The 23,236-nt window shown below is 38.7% G+C and overlaps 2 protein-coding genes across 5 annotated transcripts; one reads left to right on the forward strand and one right to left on the reverse strand.

The window, feature by feature from the left end:
- Positions 1–405: 405 nt before the first annotated feature.
- Positions 406–23,206, forward strand: LOC109644304 (centrosomal protein of 95 kDa). Of its 4 annotated transcripts, none has more exons than XM_069530353.1 (21): positions 406–631; positions 1,310–1,438; positions 2,195–2,302; positions 2,543–2,653; positions 3,699–3,816; positions 4,967–5,085; positions 5,229–5,461; positions 7,275–7,344; positions 7,922–7,989; positions 8,163–8,344; positions 8,485–8,608; positions 8,722–8,839; positions 9,052–9,245; positions 9,559–9,654; positions 10,178–10,322; positions 11,720–11,892; positions 11,995–12,069; positions 12,200–12,352; positions 12,759–12,905; positions 21,945–22,016; positions 22,271–23,206. In XM_069530353.1, exons 1-21 carry the CDS (start codon positions 574–576, stop codon positions 22,445–22,447), a joined length of 2,670 nt encoding a protein of 889 aa, XP_069386454.1. In that variant the 5' UTR covers positions 406–573; the 3' UTR covers positions 22,448–23,206. The 4 variants fall into 4 exon arrangements, with proteins under 4 accessions (XP_069386454.1, XP_069386453.1, XP_069386455.1 ...); XM_069530352.1 differs by having other exon boundaries at positions 429–631; positions 9,058–9,245; XM_069530354.1 differs by having other exon boundaries at positions 429–631; positions 8,232–8,344.
- On the reverse strand, positions 13,635–21,994 carry LOC138411177 (uncharacterized). The gene is made up of 11 exons (XM_069530351.1): positions 21,194–21,994; positions 20,826–20,988; positions 20,513–20,705; positions 19,825–19,926; positions 18,896–19,000; positions 18,575–18,640; positions 16,231–18,217; positions 16,083–16,151; positions 15,416–15,550; positions 15,050–15,154; positions 13,635–14,225 (listed from the first exon to the last, which is right to left on the reverse strand). The coding sequence occupies exons 1-11, from the start codon at positions 21,294–21,296 to the stop codon at positions 14,002–14,004; spliced, it is 3,252 nt and encodes a 1,083-aa protein (XP_069386452.1). The 5' UTR covers positions 21,297–21,994; the 3' UTR covers positions 13,635–14,001.
- Positions 23,207–23,236: the final 30 nt, after the last annotated feature.

Here is a 23,236-nt window from a genome sequence, read left to right on the forward strand (position 1 = left end):
TGTTATTGTCTTCATTCTAAAAGTAAAATAGCACAAACTGATAGACACACATATAGCCTGGAGCTTTAGAAGCCCCTCAGGGGTCTGGGGTCCTGGCATAGTCAGTAAAAGATGAGTAATGGATGGATGGATAGATGGATGGGTAATTGGGTGGATAGAGGGATAGAGGAGGTGGATGTGTGGGTGGATAGATAAATAATCTTTAAACCTCTGAATCAAAAACACCTATGATATATGGATGAAATGTAAGTTCACATCATATATATTTACCACGAAGCAGTTAAAGTGTGTCTGTGTGGTCTCGTGAGTTATCTGAGTTGAATGCAGCAGCACATGCTGCATTTATCTTGGATTATTGCCTGCACTTCAGCACGGTCACCACCAGATGGCGGTACGCCCACATCGCGGGACACTTCCGGAAACAAAGAACGAGCGAAACGCCCAATCAGACAAGACTTGAGTTTGAACCGAGCCGATGGTTCCTTCTCTCTTTAACCGAAAACCACAACACCACAGCCAGCCACCCGCGACTCTGAGTGATTACAGACTCGTCTCTGAGCCGGTCAGTTGTTTATGTGCTGTGTTCCTCCAGTCGACAGCTGTTTCATGGGAACCCAGGAGGGAGAGAGAGGTAAGGCTGCCCAGGCTGAGTGCTCCTTGTCCGGGAAGAGCTAACGACACGTAACGCTAAGTTTACCCCCCGGCTAACGCTAGATACCCGGTCTACGCTAAGTTTCCTGCTGTCGCTGAGCCGGGCAGCTTCTAAAAGAGTTTTTACTTTACAGATAATGTTGTTTCGGTGACTACAGCTCAACTGTTACCGTTTTCTGATCATGTGTCCGTTAGTAAACACACCGCATTAGCATCAATAGCTAGCTACTTTTGAGTTCAGCAAACCGGTAAAGTTACAGTCAGTGGAGGCAGGGACGACTTCAGAGTGGTCGGTGACTTCAAGTTTGTGTGTTGTTCTATCGTGTGGTTTCCAAAGCCACTGGTTTAATTCATCACAGACAGGGTGTGTGTCGGTGTTAGCTGCTGGAGCGCTGTGTTGATGTGTGTGATGTTACTCCCCGCTCTCCAAGGCAAGTTTGCCGCGGATGGGCAAACATGACTGGATTATAGTTTACACTCTAGAGGAGCTGCTGAACCTGGATGTGAATAAATAACCAGTGACCGAACCAAGAGAAATCGCAAAGAAGATGTAGGATTCATGAATCTATATGATCACTTGGGGGGGTACATTTTAGATATCTAACTGAGACCTTCTGTATAAAGATGGACATGAATCTTATTTCCTTCTTGTTCACAGATTGGGTTGATGTGGCAAATGATCTGTTCAGCAAGTGTCACTTAAACCTGAGGCTGAGGTCACTGACGGAGTGTGATGCAAATGTTTTCATCACTCTGTATGAGAACATCTTGGGGGAGAAAGTTCCAGGTAAGATCAAGTCACTTTACAAATCTGAGGTCTATCAATGATGTTTTATGCCTCCCCACCTTGCTAACATATACATTATATATTGGTTATTCTGCAATAGGTGAATATTATATTGCGATAGTTATTTAATTACTTTATTGCCCAGCCCTAATGTAACTACTTAAAGTTTAGTTAGTTTTTTCTTCAGCCTCTCAAATAATATAATAATAACTATTTGTATAGCACTCATCTAAACAAAGTTACATAGTGAGCTCTGTTGTTGTAATGAAAATAATATCTTAAATTGTGCCTTGGTGTCGTCAAGTGTTTCAGCCTATTAATCACAGTAACGTTGAGGAGTGTGACATATTGTTGCACAACTTTGTGATAAAAATGTTACCTTTACAAAACCAGCAGTTGACATCATACTTGCAATTAATATATTAAATAATCATCAGAGTAACTAATCATTACAATAACTTTGTTATAACTATTATCTAAAGTCTGTTCTTAAACTTGTGAGTTTAAACCTGTAAGGAAAGGCATTTAAATTACAATCATTAAGCTACAGCACAAACATTGAAGATTAACAAGCTGTAAGCTATGCGCTTAGTATGTAGAGAATTCTTCTTAAGACTGTTGAACACGCTATCACGAGATAGGAAAGAGCTCAGAGAAGTTTATGTAAATGCTTGTTTCTCAGCACTGTTTGTGTATTTTAATGTTTCTGTGGTCTCATGCGTACATTTTTAATTTTATTCACATTTGTGTGTTTAGATTACATTGCAGAAACATGCAGTCAAGAGGATGACGTCCATAATGTTCAGTCTATGATTGATTCATTGTCTCTGGATTACCTTCAGATCAGCCTCTCACACATTACAGGTACACCTTTCATTTGTAACCACAACAACTCTAAATGTCTGTATAAAAGCATATATATATATATATATATATATATAAATGCATGCGTAAGCTTCACTATGATTTACTACTATAACTACATAACTTTTACTATCAACTTGAAACTTTAGAGATGCATGGCAGATTGCTCTTTCCTCTTTGCTTTAACAATAAAACTGATGAGCACTGAGTATAATGTTGACAATGGCTGTTGGTTCACAGGAGAAAATGTTGTCAGAGGAGAAAAAGAGTCAATCAAGAACCTCCTGGAAATCTTTGATGGCCTCCTGGAATATCTCAACGAGGAGATAAGTGTGGAGTCACAGAATGGTGGTAGGCAGAATCATTTTTCACTTTCCTCTTGTCAACTCAATAGATGATATGCATGTTTTAAAAAAGGTTTTTTTGAAGATCCAATATTTGCAATTATTACACATAAAATGTAAGTGTTTTGTGCAAAAAGTAGAACACTTATTTTTAATCACATATTTTAAAAACACCATAATCCTTTCGAATTGTTTGTAAATTATTTTTTAGTAAGTTTTTTTGCTTTTAGAAACTCATAGCTGATGCTCTGTTCATTCTAATTACCTAACAAAACACATTTACAACAAAATAGCTCATTATTTTAAGAAACAGATGTTCAAACACCAGAACTGATAAAACAGTTTCAATCATCTAAACATTTAAAAACTTTCCGTACACCGTTGATACGCAATTATCAACATCATCTAGCCTTTGTCCTCAGTTTGCCTGAAACTGCCACTTCTCCCTCTTCTTGAGTAAGGACAGAAGTCCCTGTTGAAGTGAGATTGCCTGCCTGTCTGTCCTCCAGCATGAACTGGACGTAATGGGTCTTAATCCCAGTATAAGGCCAGCTGGTGCAGGACTTTCTAGGGAACAGTCAGCCTTCTTCATTAAGAGGAACTGAGTGTGTCTTTGTTTAATAGCCTGTCCCTCAGATCGGTGCCAAGTAGCAATTAGTAGTTGATGACTGTCGGCATTTACAAATGCTGTGTTTGTAAAAGGCTGAATGTGGCATACTGAAACTGGAGTTCAAGAGAAGCAGTGGCCTGTTTGTCACTTTTACCATGTGATTTCACATTTCAGAGTCAAATTACAAAAAGTGTCATTTCTGCATTCAGTGTTTAGTTTGGTTAATACTTACTGTATTTGTCCTAGTTCACTTTTTTTTTTGAAAGACTTAAACATGAACTCAGGTCTCAATCAGACTTTTTTGGGTGAGCTTGAGGTTTATCTTTTATTCTTTTTAATTCATACATTTTCCCACAAGTGTATGGCTGTTATTTCGTCACTTATTGGTTTCTTTTGTCATTCGTTGGGATTTTCTTTAATTGTCTTCCTCCTTTATTTTCAGAGGAACTGAGTAACGGTCTCAATGAGGATGTCCCCAGTGAAAAGGACTCAACAAACTGCAATGGCACAGATCTCAAGGAGACTAAAAGAGATGAAGCATCATTGTCTTCCACTGGAGAGTAAGAGCTTCTTCTAGATGCACTGCATGCAAATACTACAAAACACAGGATGACTTAATGAAACACTTATGAAAGTCCTATGTTCACAAGATAAATTAAAACATTTTACATTATAAATCAAGGTGATAGCTATAGTGATTTTGACAGAGCTCCTAAGAGATTATTAGTGTAAACAGTGTTAACAATACTGTATATCTTCTTTATTTTTGTTTCTCTTTATAAAATTTGAGTTTCACTTTTTTATTACACACTAGTGACACTAATACTTTCTTTGTTGTGATATAGTGGTTGTCACAGCTCATGCCAAGTATGCAGTTCTACTGTTTATCCCAAACACACCAGTGCTGCTGCTGCTGCTTTAAATGTGAAATCCACATTTTCCTCTGCAGTAAAGAATTTCAGATATCTCATTATCTTAGTATATGGGCACAAAGGAACTTATCCCGTTTTTTGCTCTGACAGCTTCAGTGCTTGGGGGGTTTATGTGTCCAAGAATGTCTATGAATATCTTCCTGGTGAAAATTCTGAAAATGTGCTCTGTTACACCCATACTAAAAATTATATCTTAAAGTAAAAGAATACCAGCTGTTCTGTTTGCGTTGAGCTTCACTAGATACCAAAACCTTTTGACAGTCATGTTTCCCCCACATGACTCTGACCGTGTCAATTGGCTTCAGTGCTCTGTAGATCCGGGCTGAGTGTCCTGTTGACACAGTCAGCTAAGCTACATAACTTCTGCAGTGTAAATATTAAGATGCTCATAGGTAGCTGTCAAAGAGGGATGTCCTCACACCTCATTGTGGTTTAATTTTTCTTTATTGGTTTGAGTGCAGGCTGTGGCAGTGCTGTTATTCCTACTGTTAAAGGAAATGAAATATAAAACCATCTATGTATATTTCTATATTTTAGATTTAATATGTAAATAACAGTTGTGTCTGCATGGGGTCAAAATTTGCTGTGAAATTAGCGTGAAACTTCTTGCTCTCTCACTTACTTATAGATACAAAAGGAAAGAAAACAAAATAATCTTGAAATGGTTTGAAAGGTACTCATGAGAGCCACGCCTGATTTTATTCATCAAGGGCCATGAATTATTCCCTGAGAAACACATGTCAACCTGTGGCATATCATATTTTCCTTTATCATCCAGGTCTGCTGCCCAGTCCAGCAAACATTCCCTCCATTCCTGGAATGGTGAGGAGATGGGCTCAACTAGTGAGCTCATTGGGCTGGGCGTCTCTGCCCGCACATTTACAGGAAAACAAGAAGGTGAGACCCACAAAAATTAACCATCTATACCTCTGCCAATGACAGTGACTCTGTTTTTGAGCAGTATTTTTATACATTAGTATTCGTATTTACAAATTCTAATAACTCTTTCAATTAATCTTTCTGATTTATGCTTCTGCAAGGACTGGCTATCCCTCCTCAAACCTCAGACCCAATCACCACCTCTGGGCCTCTGGATGACCAGGATGCTCTACTGACTGAACCGTGGCACTTAGCCATTGCTCTGCAGCCCCCCACCCAGAGCAACACTCCCCACAGACCTGACACAGACCCACACACGCACACTCAGCCCCCAAAAGCAGCTGGGCCGAGCCTCGGACTAACAGAGCAAGAAGCTGCTCCCGACACTACAGAGGTAGGCTCATTGTAAATAGTGATGATATTGAATAGTTTTGTAGTTAATTTGCTTGTTATTTTCTTGCAGTTTGAAAGGTCATGCAAACCTACCAGTGTTTTAGTAGTAATGAGATACAGTATTTTACTGCAGTGACAACAATGCAAGGCTGTGTTTGACACACACGTGACACATGCTGACTCATTCAAAATGGCCAAAACAAGGAAGTACTTAAATGACAGAGATTCAGTTCTTTTAAATATGTGCTGAACCATTAGAAACAAACAGATTTCTATGCTGTACTGTAAATGGGCTTGTTTATACTTTAATACAACTATTTCTAAAACGAATATTGTTTACATTCTTTAATGTGCCTATAAAGCAAACCCTGATCTGAACCAAAACATTAAACCAACATTACAGAACTCTAGCTGCTAGAGGTCTCTCAATCAAAACAATAACAAAAGACCAAGTTTGATATCATCGTGAAGCAGCGTGGGACCATGGGAGTTGTCTTCACCGCCACTGTCTATGAGAATCTACCTGTCATCACTCAGGAGCAAGTCTTCAAGTTCAGGAATGAGTGAATGTATTCACATTTTTAGATTAAGAATTTGTTGCATATCATATCTTTAAGCAACAGAAACCTAATGGTAGTTAGCAAACAGCACACTAAATTAGAAATAGTTCACTTGTAGCATACGTTTATGGTGAGTATAGTCCGAATTCTGTGGGGTGGGGTTGTTGGAGAAGGGAGTTAGGGTCCAATGAAAGAGTAAAGTGGGAAAATGTGTATTTTTTAGGTGGTTCTTAAATCTCCAGCTAGAGGGAAGATGAGGGTGAAGGCAAAGGGATTAAGTGGAGCCAGGAGAGTTTCAATAGGGAGACTTAGCTTGTATGGTTCATCCAGGAAAGAAGGGATCCAGTCCAATCCAGGCAGGTTAGATGGGTTTTTAAAATCCACTACAGGCTCCAGGGATCAGCTTCTTTGCTTAATGGTCCAGGATGATGGTGGAAAACAAAACCAGCCGGTTCTTGGCCTAACTGTCCAGAAACTAGTTTATCTTTTTTTTTCCTCCTTACTTCACATGCTTCCACTCCATGCTGCCTTTGTTTGACTTTCCCTCTCCTTTCTGGCTCACAGGTGTGTCCAACTTATCATCTCGCTCACCCCTCCTTTTCCTGTTGAGGAATCAAGGGCCATTCTGTCTTTTTTAGTTTTCTTCTTTCTGCTACACACTGAAAACAGGCACATTATTTTTCAATTCTTGCCTGATGTACTATTGAAGTATGTGAAGGCGAGCTTGTGGGAAACATCTGGATTTTTAATAATGAAGTGATAAGTTTAGTCTTAACAAAGTTCAGTGATCGTTTAAGCCTGTTGGTAGAATCAAAAACCAACGTTAGTGATTCAAAGTAAATTTGTCATTTGAAGGAAAACTGTTATTTTCTAGCACAAACACACTTGAAGGTAAGAATCACTTTTATGGCTGAAGCCAGGAAGAACCTCAGGCTCTGACATGCACCAGAGCGTGGTGTTGTGTGGCTGCTTGAACACAAACGACTTAACGACAGCCTGCCTCTGTAGCTCATTATTTTATTATACATAAACCGCGACAGAGAGCAAACTCAGGACTTACAGAAGATTCTTTCTCTTCTGTTAAAGCAACCTGCATGTTCCTGAACCTATCACCAAAAGTGTCATCTGGTCCCTGGTGATCTATTAATGGATAACTATATTTTAGAAAATAGACTTTATTGAGTTAGTTTATGTTCGTTGCAGTAACCTTTCTCTCTCTATTCCTCTAACTCGCTCACTATGCTTTTCATTCAGATCACTAAACCGAGAGCTGAGACCGTGGTCAACAATGGACTACAGTCTCCTTCTCTTTGCCAGTCACCTGGTGAGTCAAATGCATGTACCTTCACTGTGTTAATAATAACAAATGATCAAGTAGTTTAACTGTTTCATTTTAAAGCATTACAGATGACAGGATTAAAAAACCTGCTGGTGGTTGCTGACAGTGCAGTTAGCATGTTGTGCTTTTAATCTGCCAATGAAAATTCCCCAGAACTGTGAACTGACACTTAAGTAGGATTTATACTCCTTGTAAAACTGCAAGTTGGAGGGTTGGACAGTGTCAGGGGGAAAACTCTCCCCCTGACACCTCACACCTAATGTTGAACTGGGGGTGGGTATGAGTCCGATCATTTCTTTAATGTTCTGAAACAGACAACATTCACATGCACTTCATGTAGGAACTTGCTGCCAGTGGGGAGGTGATAAGTGAGTCTGAAAACCTGCTTTTATCCATGTATTTAAACAATATTTCATCTCCCCCCCTCGTTCACCAGTGTCTGTCCTGAACAAGTACAGGCACTTGATTTCCAGCATGTTCGGGAAGCACGACTTAAGAATGAGTTCTGAGAGATCATAAACCAACCCTTATTTGTTGATGTCACGTTTTGCTCTATTTCCAGCTTTGAGTGAGAAGTCTTTGTCGAGTCAACAAAGAACCAGGACAGAAGTGGAGGGGGAGACACTCGAGGTAAGAGCGTAAGAAGCTTTCACAGCCACATTGTGGACACTGCTGGATGTTCTGTGTACACATCACACAATTCAGACGAAGGGCATTCACTTCCTTTCCCTCTTTAAATGTTATATTTCTTGTTACTTCGTGTTTGGCAAATTACTTAATTAGTCAAATTTTTTTAATCTCAGACAACTAATGGAGGCCCCAGGAGGGTTTTATTCCGCACCCAGCCAGATGTGCTCTTCCTCACCCTGCAGGATGAGATGGCACCAACCACCCCTTCACCACCAGACACTGAAGATGAGGATCTGAGCTATACACGAAGATTACAAGGCAGAAGAATAAATCACAGTGAAGGGACGAACATCAGGTAAAAGATGTTGTTTGAAATAAGGAATGGAATATCAGAGAAATTATTATTTGATGGGTTTGAGGACAATGTTGCATTGGTCGCTTTCTGAGTGTCTAACCATCTCTGCTATGTGCTGCCTATATCATCTGCCCGAGCAGTAACCAGTCTGAGGAGGGTTTCAAGGAACCTCTTTCTAATCGCAGACAGAGGAATAGGAAAGCAGAAGAGGAACTGCATCACATATCTGAAAAACTGTCTCATCGACTCGAAGAACTCGATGAGGTGTGTTTTTGTAACTGATTGCATCATGTCATGGACTTAAGAACCATCAGAAGATCCACTGTACTCATTTAATGTTGCAACTGCATGTTGTGGTTTAATTCTTCTTCTTGTAGATGCTCAAACGTGTTCTGGAAGAAAGTGGAGAGTCCAGTGAGGTCAGAGAGGAGGACAAGCAGTCTCATCACAGCGACAGCATCATGGAGTGTCGGAAGACTCCCAGACAACACATGGGTATAAATAATGGCCTAATGCCATGTTGTTTTAATTTAAGCATGCCACAAGTTTTAATATTGTTTTTTTATCTATTAATTTCAAAAGTGCATGGGAATGAGCTTGCAGGTATTTGTATTGTATGGTCCTTTGTAAAGACCTGTTTCAAAATGTTTCATTATAATAATTTAATAATTTCAAATGTCATGCAATTCAATTGTAACACTTATTAGTTTCAGGTACACCTGATGTTGAATCCACGCAAAGCACACGCTCCTTGTCGCCCTCTCCACCTCGGGCCCGTCGCTCCCTGCAGGGACAGTTAGAAAATGCGATGGTAGAGGCCTTGAGCCTGGATGACGGGAGACAGACAAACCTCTCAGCTCCGGATCATTCAAGACAAAGAGAGCACAGAAAACATAGCAAGGTTAAAACATTACCATCCTTGATTCTTTCATTGTTTTCTTTTAAATGATCCTTTTATATAATCTACAGATTTAAATGTCAAAGTTCCCAAGTACCTCAACTGAATATGTTTGTTTTATGTAATTTGTACAGAGTTAACCGCATATTACCTTCATACTTACATCAATATGTTTTGTATATTCCTGCTCATTTTCAACAGTAATGCTTGTTCTTACACCATCATCTAATGCTAACAAATAAGATCATGTTAAATAATGTTCTGCTCTATCCTCATATGCTTGGAACATTACAGTAAACGAGTCTCTTTCTTTTAGTATCTGGAGAAAAAGGCCTATGAGGAAGAGTTAAAAAGATATGAAGACAAAGAACAGGCAGATCTGGACAAGGCACGCCTCAAAGCTCAGGAAGCTGTAAGTCATTTGTATGAAATCTGATAGTATGAGTGCGATAGGGAATTCTTATCCCCTCCCACTGTTTAGGTCACTGAAGCACAGCTTTGGAATATTAGCTGCCCATGTGCTTGTACAGTGAGTGGCTCTAACAAGATAAACGTGAACAAGCAGATTATCCAAAAATGTATTTACAGAAAACTTCAGTTCAACACAAAAGAAAAATATGCATTACAACAAAACCAATGTATACATTTAGAAAACATTTCCTCAATACTCAACTTGAACTTAAAATGAGAAATTGTACTTCATTGTTTGGTTTGTGACTGAAACCTGTAAACACCATTTAAACCCACATTTAAACTGCTGCTTTGACATTAAAAAGTAACAATCCAAAGATATTAACTCGACCAACAAAGACTTCAGCTTGGAAGAAAATATTTAAATGTGTTGCTGACAATAAATTCCCACACACCTCCAGAGGGCTGTTTGATTTAATCAGATGGGGAATACATTATGTCAATGAGTGTTTGGGTGTTTGTAGGAGCGCGAGTACCGAGAGGCCTTACTCAGAGATGTTTCCCAAGCCCCCAGACTGTCTCCAGCTAGAGTGAAGACCCAGCACAAGTCACATCGAAACACACAAACAGGACGGACAAGGCAGGAAGCCCCCAGGAAAACTCCTTCAAGTAAGTTAAGACTTGTTTATTTACCATGAGACCCTTTAGCACAGGTCTGTTTTCCTATATGTTATCATTGTCATGTATTCATTCATGGACTCTCTGACATGTAGGTCTGTATATAGCACTGCAGAATTATGGCTCATTAAAACCACTATGACACAATACTTTTGCTATATTCAAATCTCCACAGCACAACTCACCATATCTTCTTAGCAGCCTTGCTATCTACTCCTCTTTGTGTTGTGTATCAGCAAATTTAATGTTTTCACTTTGGGCTTAAGGTAAAAGTCTCCAGCAATTTTTAATCATCAAAGATCTCTGACTGCATAATGTTGATCTACCTCAAGGCACATCTGAAACTATGTTGTGATTCATGTGATTCATATCTTTTTCAATTCCTCAGTTCTCCAATATAAAATAAAAACACATGATATATACTAGCTTACTACATTAACAGCCAGACAAACTTTCTTCATCTTAATCAGGAACTTTAGAAAAATAAAAAAATAGTGTAGTTCCGTGAAGAGCATATAGAAGAAAACTGCCACTGTCTATGTTGTAGGAGATATCAATCAATAACTATAAGCTCATAGTAAATACACAATGGGAGATTTATGGAGTTTTTTTCCTATCTTTGTTCAAGAGCGTGGTCTTTCAGTTTAAGAGCAAATCTGTGCGAGCAACAATATATCTGAGTGCAAGCACACAGTTTGAGCAGAAGCAGAGCAAATTTAAATGCAAATGGAATATTTGAGTGCAAGGGCATGGTTTTGATGAAGTAAGTAAGTAATACACAATGTGAACATAAATTCAACAAGTCATGCTCTCAAACTGAAAGACCACACTCTTGAATAAAAATAGGAAAAAAGCTCCATAGAGATTCAAATCATTTGACATCTTTGTGGTATGGACTTAAAAATGCTTCTTGTGTGGATGTCCCGCTGTAGATCTTGATTTAAAAACATGAAAACCTTTTGCTCAAACCATTAGCTGCCTATGAATCAATTGTTTGTTTCCTGTATACAGCTTCTGCTCTGTGCTTATTATTTGCCTGACGTTAATTAAGCTGGTGAAATGCTGATAATGAAACTCTTGTGCACATTAAACTATCATTTCTAAGAAAATGTGCAACAAGCATCACATGTACCTGTAAAGCACAGATGACAGTGGAGATCAGACTCACCAGGCCGTCTGAACTGTGTTGGAGAAACCTCAGAGCACAGAATATCGTCTTTACCCATCTCGGGGAGAGTGCGATGACTTTCATCATTCTATTATAGTTCTTCACAGAGCTGGACTTCTCAGAAAAGTCTTCATGCTGTAACAAGCAAGAAAAGAACAGTAATCCGATATGAGTGTGTAGTTATTATAATGTTAATATTCTGTGTTCTGTCTCTCTCCAGTGAAAGTCAAGGAGAATGAACTCCTCCCTGTGCTCGTGGAGGAGTTGCCCCACCTTCACGTTTCTCCTCACGCTCTGGGCAGGATGTGGGAGCAGCAGATGCAGCAGGTGGACAGACTCCACGCCATGTCGTCCTCCCATAGCCACCAGCGTCAAAGCAAACTCTCCAGCCAGGTGGGAAGGCTGACGTGACCGGTCGCAACAACACTGACCGTAGCCCATCTCTCCCCTGTAATATGAGCTGAATATGTATGTAAATGGACCCCTCTCTTCCAGGTGGAGGAAGCACAGAGGAAACACGACCTGCTGGTGGAGATTGTCCGCAAAGAACAGGACCACAAAAGGCGTCTGGTGAGAGTCAACGCATCAATGCACATTCACCTTTATACTCTTATATGTTGTTCAAAGAGCAAAACACTTTTGTATGGTTCAGTATTCAAGCCGCTCAGTTCAGTTACAGGAGGAAATGTTTGTCTTCCAGACGGATTTCAAAGAACGTATCCAGCAGCAGAAGTCGACACAAAACAGACTGAGAGAACAGAGACAGCAGATCGCCCGCGCCAAGAAGTACCACAGCGACTACCACGTCCAACACCGCGCTCGTCTGATGAGGGCACGCACCAAGGAGGAGAGGGTGGGGAGCGAGGGATATTCTTATCTTTGTTACACAACTGACTGTTACGTTTTATCAGAGAAGAATCTTTTCATTCAATTTCAGTCAATTCCAGAGCTCAATGTCAAATGCATTTCCTAAAGAACTAGGAACCTTTGCATGAACTCGTGTTACCCCCAAAACGTTCTTGCTAGGGAAGCAGTACTTTACTGAAGTACAGGAACCTTTTGGGTGGGGCTTGCAGCGCTAAAGATACCTAAATAAATCCCCTCTAGAGCAACAATGGTCTGCAGGAACCTTTTATTCCCATGAAAAAAGTACCCTGTACTTTTTAGAAGAAAAGTGATGCTTATGTTAAAAATTGAATTACAGACAATGTGTGGGTTGGATGTCATGATGACACGTGTGGTTGTGTGTGTGTGTTTAGATGTTTCGGAAGCTGTTCGACGAGGGTTTAGAGGTACAGAAAGTCCGGTTGAGGGAACAGAGAGCCTATGCCAGGGAGCAGCGGCTAGAACACCAGAGACAACACCAGGACCACATCAAGTCTATGGAGAACTACTACAAGGACCAAGTAGGACACACACACACACACACACACACACACACACACACACACACACACACACACACACACACACACACACACACACACACACACACACACACACACACACACACACACACACACAGAGGTTTCCATGGTCTGTGGGGCCTGCACTTTTTATCATCATCTGTGGGGACCACCCTTTCTAGAGGTTGTAGAGGTATGAAAAAAATCAGCGACACTAAACATAGCTCTGTTAGTACATACACAACTTAAAATATCTAAATTTATGAAGTAGTGTTTTGACTGTGCAAAATGGGGACCTAAGAAAAAACGGGTAGGTATGGCTGATGGGGACCTTATTTACATATCATTTGCATGACTCACACAACTTGCTATAAGACTGATGGGGACCTTGCTTCAATAAAGCATTATTATATACATTATTACTGATACTGTCAGTCCTTCCATTATTACATTTGTTAGAGCTGTTGTTTAAAACTAATAAAGTCTAAAACAAAAAAGAAAAATCAATCTTGGCTCAGTTGTTGATAGATAATGTAGAGATATAACATGAGGCCTGTAAATGGTGATAGGGATGCAAAGCATCACTTTGCACAGAATATCTTGCTGTTCATGAACTCCGCCTTACAATGAAGCAGAATTTGATAGGACTATTGGTGTAATGTGGTTGAAGTGAATATTAACATATCAAACAAGCTATCTATATCCGTACAAAGAATAAATCTTATTCGGTCAAATTTGTAAGATATTTTTAATTACAGCCAACCACAGAGCAACAGCTTACTGCTATTCAATCACTTTCAAAATATTTGGTCGAATAAAAGACAAAATTCAAGTTACCTGAGTTTTAGGGAAAGACGGGATTTTTTGTAAACAAATAAAATCTCAAGTTTAACCAATCCTCCCTTTTAACATAACTCTTCTAGTAAAAAATATATATATATTTTAGAATTTAAAATAACAAAAATGTTGGCTATTATTGGCACTTCAGAACAGAACAATAAAGTAAAAAATGATGAAATACCTTAGTCATAGTAAATAAACATTTTCAGTAGACCAAGTTAGTATCTGCAATACCAGATAGGTGGTAATCTTCCCATTATTTACTAAATTTCCTCTTGTTGGCCGTAATGCGGTTATATACGTAGAATTTCACATTCTGCCAGCTCCGGTCCTTAAGAGCTTCTGGTTCAGCTGTTATACACTTCTCACAGTCAAACTTTGCTGGAACAATACAAGATGTGATAAACCGATTCATGTGCCTTTCCACTGCCTCCACCTCTGTCTGCTTCCAGGGTGTTTTCTTCTTTTGGGCAGTTGTACCTTTAAGTGGTCAGAAAAACAAATTTGTAATGACAAGGACTCTGAAGTGTGTAAAAGTTATAATCCAAAGTTACAAGTTTTATACAGTATAAACTAGCTTCTACAGTATAAGAAAACTAATATATACAATTAAATTGACAAGAAAACACAGATTTGTGCATTCTGCCTGAAATTGTCAGTGGGAAAGAGGATTTTGATTCAATTTTCGTATAAGCTGTACATGCTGTGTTATATAAAAAAATAAACTGTAAATTCTGGTCACTGACATGGACTCACATTTACTGACATCAATTTCTCAAAATTGTCATGAAGAAAATAATTTATTTATAAAATTTTGGATCTGTTGGATAAATAAATCCATGTACCCATTCACTCATTAATCTAACTAACTATGGATTTGTGAGTACCCAGGACAGGTGGTTGGTATAGGGGCTAGTTGTTGTTTGTATTTTTATACTATTGTTTATATTATATAAAACTGTTACTGGTATGAGTCCTACTTTAAGCACCTAATAGACTATAGAATCAGGCAAACAACCCTCTATCTGACTATTGCAGGCATGAATATACAGATAAAACAAAATTAAATGGGGGCAGCAACAGTTATGCGGCAATGGTCTGAAATAACAAAGTATTGGTGGCAACATCTTAAATGGGCAACACCGAAAACAGACTCTGATCTGGTCTTTTTTTATGATTGCTATCTAACAAATTTGGCAATTTCTAGTTTTATGTGTGCTGTGAAAATCCATATCCATGAGAGAAGCAAACATAATAAATACTGACATTAAAAAGACGAGAGGTACTGTATGTCAAACGTTTACCTTTAGAGGTAGGCCTCATCGTACTGACTGGTTTCGGTTTTTTGGGTGGTTGTGGCTGCATTTCATTCCTCTCAGTGGGAGGAAGTGACTCCTCTGCTGGTGGTGCTATAAAAGAAAAAAAGTAGTAAAACTTTATCAGGATTTTCCAGGGACAATTTTTAAATGATAAAATTATAAACAGCTTTAACATGGTCAGGGATTTGAAGGTGTGCTGTTTCTTTTTCTGTGCCCATATGGCTGCTATGACACATTTTAAAACATTTGGCCATTTCTATAATTTAAACACTAACAATTCATGTAAAAAAAAGAAGCATACATAATCACTACTGACATACAAAAGATAAAAGAGAAGTGTCATGAGTTCACCTCTTGAGGAAGGCCTCATTCTGCAGGATTCTGAAGGTACCTCATCATTTGATGAGTGTGGATTTTGTCTCTTGGGTGGTTGTGGCAGCATTTCATCCCTTTCGGTATGAGGAAGTGTCTCCTCTGTATGTGGTTCTATGAAAAAACAAAAAAAGAATTTCACTTATTTTAAAGACATATATGTACTACAGAATAATGATAATACAAAATTGAAAATTTAATTTCATTAATAAAAGTGTATTCAACCGTTAAAGTGTAGAATTGAATTTATGTATTTAAACTACATATTACGAAAAAGATAAATAAATAATGTTTGTTTATTTTTATTTTCGAATGATTTCGAGATGAATGTGTGTGTCAATGGGTGAATGACAAAACTAAACTGTAAAGCACTTAGTGGTATTCAAGTATAGAAAAGTGCTATATCAATTTACCATTAAAATTCACACAGTACAGATCCGCTTAGAATGTAAGTCTGTCATGGAATTACAGTATGTTTAATTATATGAATTAGGGTGGATTATTTTACATTGTTGAGCGAGTCCATGTGCAGGCCTAAGTATATTTACATTCTATGAAAATGTAATGATAATTCACCCTTCACCATCAGCCTATTACAATCTGTAAAACGGCATGAATTAGACAGCAACTTAGCGTCACTACATACCGTCAACAGTAGATGAAGAATTTCCCTCCTGTGTTCTCCTGTCTTCCTCATCACTGTCCTGAACTTTCTCTGTGGATGTCACACAAACATCAGTGTAACCATGCGAATGAATAAATGATAAACAAAAAAGTGAAATAAAATAACATACCATTTGGATCTATTCCAATTTCGTCCAAGTTCTTGCCATGAAACTCAGCTAATCTTCCTTTCTCTAGTGCCATTAGAACTTTGCTTATCTTGGCAAGTTGCAGGGTCTTCTCAGGCAGTCGATAGAACTCACGGTGGATTCTTATGTCGTGTCCAAGAAAGTTTGCAAGCTGGTCCATCTCTGTGTCGGTCATGTTCAGCACAGTTGAAAGGGTTGCGGCATGTTTTCGCAGTTTGGTAGATGTCAGTGACTTGGGACACTTTGCACCACAAGAGTTGGCAAAGCCCCGGAGACAGTCTGAACCTCGGAAATGTGTCATGGCTTCTGGTCTTGCAAACATATACCCATTGTCTTTTAGAACCCCACAAGCCTCTCTCTGGTTCACCAGGAGTTCTAATGCACGCAACATATTTGGAGTCAGAAGAATTGGAACTGCGCGACCCCGTTTTCCCCTGATGACAATCCTTGAGAAGTGTCTGCAGAGGTTTTTTTCCAGTTCAGAGAGTGCCCAGTCCACATCTGTATGAGGATCAGAGGTATCTCTTGATAAAAACGCAGATAAGGGCATGCTCGCCACCTCTCCTTCCCTGCGTCTGTTAAAGAGAATGATCTGGGCCAGAGATATCTTTGTCAGCTCCATCCAGGCTTTAGTAGAGGGATCTTCAGAGAGTGACTTGTACCACTCGTCTTGCTCTTTATTGAGATATGCATGCATTTTTTGGATATCGTCGGTAAAGGGCATGAGAGAGGGCACATTCCACTTTGCTTCCCTGATGTTTCTCAAAGCAGTAGCTGAGATCATCTCATTCCACTTTTCCTGATGGACTTCTTGAAACTCACTGGCATTCTTCACAAGTTCTTTGTTGTTTGAGATTAAACCTTGAGCTTTTAGGAGCTTGCTCACTTTAACAAGGGCATTCCCAAGTTTGGTTGCTAGTGATGGAATGAGGAACTTTTGTGTTTCACTGTCATACCCACATGTGTGTTTAACGGCTTTAACAGTCTCCATGTACATCTTTGGATTTATGAGATCTTCAGCATTTTTCAAGGTGGTGACTTTCCTAGCATTGTAAATCAACCTTCCCAATTCACGCATTCTCTCTTGTACACACTGTTGATTCTTGTCTGATGCGCCACCTTTGTTTAACAGGTGCTGCCCAACTTCAACAATGACTCGATCATTTTTTATTATGCGTGAGATCGAATCAGGATTCATGGCACTGATTACCTGCCACAGTTGTTTACCTATGTTTGAAGGTACAGTCCCGGTGTATGTACACATGGACTGTACACAGTTCTTTCCTGGCTTGGGGTTGACTCCGGGACTAAGCTTACAGCTACGCATATGTCTCCATAAGACCTTTCTTGTGAACAGTCCTTGACAGTATGCACAGTGCATGAAGTCATTTGCCTGCACTTCTTTTGGAGGACGTTTGAATGGCACTAGTTTACCCTTTCCAGACTCCATAACTGCTGCATTGTGAGCAAAGTTTCCTCTGTTGCGAATATAATCCAGGTGTCTTTTCCTCTCTTTTGAACCTTTTGGAAAGCTTAGAGCTTTAGCTACATCTGATTTTTCTTCATGTGCACGCTCTAGATGCCTCGCAATTTTTGAATTAGGCTTACTGCAATACAAGCAATAATGTTTTTTGTCATAAACTCTCTTCCCACCTTTTTTTTTAAATGAACTGACAACTACGATGTCGTTTATGTTCTGACTTGAACAGGGTTCTTCTACTGCTCTGGGGGTTTCAGGTGTAATGTTGTGACTGTCCAAAATCATGTTGTCTGGTGTTGTGGAATCGCAGACAGGGGGTACCATTGAGCTATCCGGATCATTAAGAGGCAGAAATGTTTTCTTGAAGTTTAGCTTAACTGAAGCATCACTGTCACTGTCACTTTCGGAAACGGTATCTGGTACGTAATCATCTGTACTCTCTGATGACGAATCAAATAGTTCAGCTTCTTCCAGATCTGAGTCTTCCATCTAAAAAAAAGAATGAAAACATTATAAATATGTAGAGCTGTAACAGTTAGATGAGAAATTAGTCAGTAACAGAACCAAATTAAAATCTGTGTTGATGTATCAATTAAACAATCATCTCATTTGGCTGTTTTGCAAGTTTGTGTCATAATTTGATTATTTTAGCAATTTATATTATAATAAACAGAATATTTTGACTGTTCTGAAAAAAATACGATTTTATCAACTTGCATCAACTTGAAAAATTGATGTGCAACGTTATTATACTTTACAGACTACATTATATATAATGTAAAATTATAATCCACTTAATTATTGCAAGTTATTTGTGATTGATGTCAACTCACAGTAAGTACTTACCAGAATACTTTTAGTCCGTCTTAATTTTGGTACAAAAGTCTCCGTTTCATTTTCGAACTCTGTAATCTGTAAATAAAGGCACATGCACAAAAATAATATAGTAAAGTGCATATAGGAATATTTGAGACCAAAGTTGTGTCTGCTCTGCGAAACTAAGTCTGAATTCACAATCTAGAAAAAACATGTTTCATACATTTTACACACACCATTATAGTTCATTGTGGGGACCAGTTTTACTTAATTGTTTCCACACAGTTTCAACACAAACTCTGAACATAGAGTCACAAAATAATGATAAAATAGTGATGAACATGAATTTACCTCTTCAGGTGTGGTCTTTGGCCCAAAGGCACCATCCATCAGACTCTCTGAGTGGACAGGATCAGAGTCATCCTGCTCCATGGTGTGAACCTTGATGCTGGTCGTCTGTAAACACAAATTGTATGACTATTTCAAGAAATTAAAACATAAGAACCTAACGGTCCATTCAATGTATATAATACATTGACATTCAAAAAGACTGACCATTGAGATTTTACCTCTAAAATGAGATACACTCTGTTGTTAACATAAAACAAACTCCAGAGAAAAGAAGCTTGAATTCATTTTCAAATATTTCTTCCTGTCCAGACAAGCTCTGTCTCGTTCACACAATTTAAATAAAACATGCTTTGTGGGGACATTTTACACACAACATTATAGTTCATTGTGGGGACCAGTTTTATCTAACTTTTCAAAAACAGTTCGTACTTGCACACTGTCAGAAGGTGTGTTGTGGGGACCTCGTGACTCCAAAATGTAGAGTGATAATTTATCAAGAAAGAAAATACTGTGAAGTTTGAAATCTACCATGAATATACCTCTAACACTAACCTTCAAGATGTATGACTTGAAATGTAATTGTATACCAATTTACATTACTTCTGACCAGTGAAGCTCTTTCTCGTTCACACAACTTAACACAGGCTTTATGGGGACATTTTACACACAACATTATAGTTCATTGTGGGGACCAGTTTTATCTAACTTTTCAAAAACAGTTCGTACTTGCACACTGTCATAAGGTGTCCCGTGGGGACCTCGTGCCTCCAAAATGTAGAGTGATAATTTATCAAGAAAGAAAATACTCACACCCAACATTGCACTTCCTTGTGTGTACAAGTTTTACCTAATTGTTCACACAGTTTCTACACAAACTCTGAACATAGAGTGATAAAACAATGATAAAATAGTGATTGATATGAATTTACCTCTTCAGGTGTGGTCTTTGGCCCAAAGGCACCATCCATCAGACTCTCTGAGTGGACAGGAGAGTCATCCTGCTCCATGGTGTGAACAGTGATGCTGGTTGTCTGTAAACAGATACGATAAAAGGTTTGGCTGGGGATGTCATTGTAAAAACATTGTTGAGATCCTTAATGAACCAAAGTTATTGCTTGCAGTCACTAAAGTGACAAACCTGTAATATCATAATCGCATCTATGCTAATGCAGTAGAATCAATGACATTTCCATTCATCCAATGGAAATTGAAAAGCTTGGACACTCTGCACTACTTCACATATAAATCAAAAGCACAGCTTCAGGCTGCTAGCAGAGGTTTGTAGACAACCCTGCTAGGATGCAGTGTTAATAAAGGATCATTCAGTTCAGTAACATAGTATCTATAATAATCTAAACTGACCTTCAATAGCTTCTTAAAACTTTTGTAAATTAGATTCCTGTTTGTAATTACATGTTCCTGTTATTTTCACGATAATAAGTGGTCACTCATGCATTGCAGCCTAAAGTCCAAACAAGTTGTATCAATCCTGGTCATGTATCGTGTACATGGTTATTACAAATATTAATACAGCCAAATTAGTTCCACATATTTCTCATTCTACTAAAATGTTGTGATACTTGACTCATTGTATTTACTGTGTTCTGTGCAACATACTTGTGTTCGCCATGGGCAGTCTTCACCTCCATAATCATAGGTGATTTCTTCTCCTTCTTTGATGTCATCCAGGGCAAATAAACAAAGGTGGGGTACTCCATTAACATCAATTTTTTTCATTTTGGAGTTAGGACGTCTGTGTTCATCATTAACTAGTCGCCCAATTGAGCCATCTTCTCTGGAGGCATCAATACTTGAAAAATTGGAAAAGAAAAAATACAAATGTCTCAATATATCACGATAAAATCAGAGCCCCACTTAGTAGAACTTAGTATAGTATATGGAGTGTAGTTTAGGTATTCTTAAGTCTTACCACCATGTTTTCCCTCTCCACTTGAAGGCAAACATGAATGCAGCACATGAGGGGTGGTAAAGTTTTCTCCTTCTCTGGGATTCTGCATCATTTATCATATCCCCCCTATATTGTACAACAAAGTCTCCTTTGCAAATTGTACCCTTTGCAAATATACCACGTCCTGTAAACAATAAAAACATTTTCAATAAAACAGGAAGATCCATTAATTATATTTGTTAACAATGAGCTTATGCTACTATATAATACAAAACAAACCAAACCTGACCACTGCAGCATTCTAGTCCATATGAAATGTACTCTGGAGCTTTTCTTTAGATTTTAAATGATAATTATTTATTGATAATTTACAGCAGATACCACCTCACCTTTTACTGCATTAATATACTGGACCTCTAATTTGCAGATTTTGTCAGTCTGTGAAATAACATGTTGAATTGCATCCTGAAAGGGGCTGATCCGTGGTGCCATTTCTGCAGGAAAAGATTTAAAAAAAATTAGTTTACTTGCTTAGTAAGATTGTGTGGTATTAAAAATTGTTGTTGTTGCCTAAATCCTCATGAGGGTTGTTTTTCTTGCAAAATTCCACTACAGAAACATTCTCCTTCACTCTCTGTCATGAGTAAAGTTTCTGCCTAAAGGGTAATGCATACTCTTGTGCGTTGTTGCATAAACTATACACACAAACAAACATATATGTACTGTATACATGTCTTGTGCATGTGTGAAAGGCAAACAGGGTCTATTCATTAAATTAAATATACTAAATATAACATAACAGGACTTATATTGATCTTAAGTTCATCATACCAAAATGACACTCAAAACTCAGAAATGCTGTTAGCTTTATAACTTGATGGCCTCCTTCAGTTAAAATAAACTCCTTCACATATGCATCATGCTTGCAAGTAATTAGAGAAATGCTGTAAAACATTTGAGGTCATACACTTAGCCTTTGTAGCTAATCAGAGCTATTAATCATGCTAGCTAGGTACAGGTAAGTAATGTTATTTGAGGGTTCAACACTGCTTATACTTATTTAAGACACACACACACACACACACACACACACACACACATAAATTACAGGTGAGATAAAATGTGTTTTCTCTCTTTCAGTTTTCACTACTTGCTGAAAAACTTGCACAAGAGCGACAGGATATCCAGGTTCGGAAAAAAGCTCAGGAAAAGGTAAACTTGAGAAAATATCACCTACTTCTGTGAATGATTCATTTCTGTTCTAAACCTCTGCCTCTTAATCACAGGTTTAAATATCTGAACTTGCATGGACACGTGTTTGGGTTCGTTCAGACCTGAGCTTGTGATCGGATAAATCAGGACAGATGTTGATACCAGCTCTAACTGTCATCTTAACTCTCCCCTGTAAAGTTTGATGGGCACCACTTAACAGAAACACTCTATCCATTCATCCCATGTGATTGCAGGCCCTGCTGAAGATGAAGCGAGAGCTGCGTACCAGGATGGAGCGCGAGATTGGCGAACTGCAGAAAATAATCATCCAGAATGACGAGGACGACTACTTCCAGGACCTGGATGTCCAGCGGCTGCGCAATCGCGTCCACATGGCTTCGTTCCAGTACAACAAGAGTTATCTGCACTGATCAGGGAGCAGGACCATCGCCAGACTCCATCAATTAAGGCTGGATTTTTATCATATAAAAAAGTTGCGTCACATCTAAGGGTACGACATATCGACGACTTAAATGAACCCTCTTCTCAGGCGTCTTCCTTTGTAGATGAGAAGAGACTATCCTGATTATTGATTGATGAACTGAACACTCTAACTAAACGTAGCTACTAGCGAACTCTTCCTCTCACCTCAGCTGCTATACCTGAACTTGAAGACACCTTGGGCCAAGTCCCTTTCTCTTCCATGGTTTTAATACTTGGTAACTAAGAATGTTTTAAAGTGGTTCCCTCACTGTGTGTGTGTGCGTGTGCGCGCGTGCTGTTACTGTAGCAGAAAATTAGTAAACCTGTTCTTCCTCTTGCCAAATAGGAACCACCAATGCAAAGTTAGTATGAATGTCACCGACAAAATTTTTAACTTCCTCTCGTTTTACCTTTCATGTGCGATGTCTTCCTTTAATATTTTAACCATGCCAGCGGATTATTTATTTTTTACCTTTAATGTTTCTGTAATTTTTTAATGGATCCTGGTGTTGTGCTTTCTGATCACCAGGGGGCGATGATAATCAATGTTTGATGAGCTCTGTTGAGATTTGTATTTAACTCGCAGGCAGACGTGGTAGATTCATGACCGTGATGTTAACACACTGTCCTCTCATGACTGTGCATAGATCTAATGAGCACGTGTCCTGTGTTCCCTCATTAAACATGTGGGCTCCCTCATCCTCTCAGGCTGCCTTCTGTCAGTTTTTTTTTTTTTT

The sequence above is a fragment of the Paralichthys olivaceus genome, chromosome 8 (assembly GCF_024713975.1).
Source record: "Paralichthys olivaceus isolate ysfri-2021 chromosome 8, ASM2471397v2, whole genome shotgun sequence".
In the NCBI taxonomy this organism is placed as follows: Eukaryota; Metazoa; Chordata; class Actinopteri; order Pleuronectiformes; family Paralichthyidae; genus Paralichthys; species Paralichthys olivaceus.

What these genes read in the sequence shown, in the direction of transcription:
- LOC109644304 (XM_069530353.1), top strand. Translation starts at nt 574, where the DNA reads ATGTGCTGTGTTCCTCCAGTCGACAGCTGTTTCATGGGAACCCAGGAG. An exon ending in TCATTGTCTTCCACTGGAGA is followed by an intron (nt 3,817 to 4,966) that starts GTAAGAGCTTCT and finishes TTTATCATCCAG; the next exon opens with GTCTGCTGCCCAGTCCAGCA. An exon ending in CACGCACCAAGGAGGAGAGG is followed by an intron (nt 12,353 to 12,758) that starts GTGGGGAGCGAG and finishes GTGTGTGTTTAG; the next exon opens with ATGTTTCGGAAGCTGTTCGA.
- LOC138411177 (XM_069530351.1), bottom strand. Translation starts at nt 21,296, where the DNA reads ATGGCACCACGGATCAGCCCCTTTCAGGATGCAATTCAACATGTTATT. An exon ending in CAAAGACCACACCTGAAGAG is followed by an intron (nt 19,001 to 19,824) that starts GTAAATTCATAT and finishes TTGTGTTTACAG; the next exon opens with ACGACCAGCATCAAGGTTCA. An exon ending in GATGAGGCCTACCTCTAAAG is followed by an intron (nt 14,226 to 15,049) that starts GTAAACGTTTGA and finishes GACCACTTAAAG; the next exon opens with GTACAACTGCCCAAAAGAAG.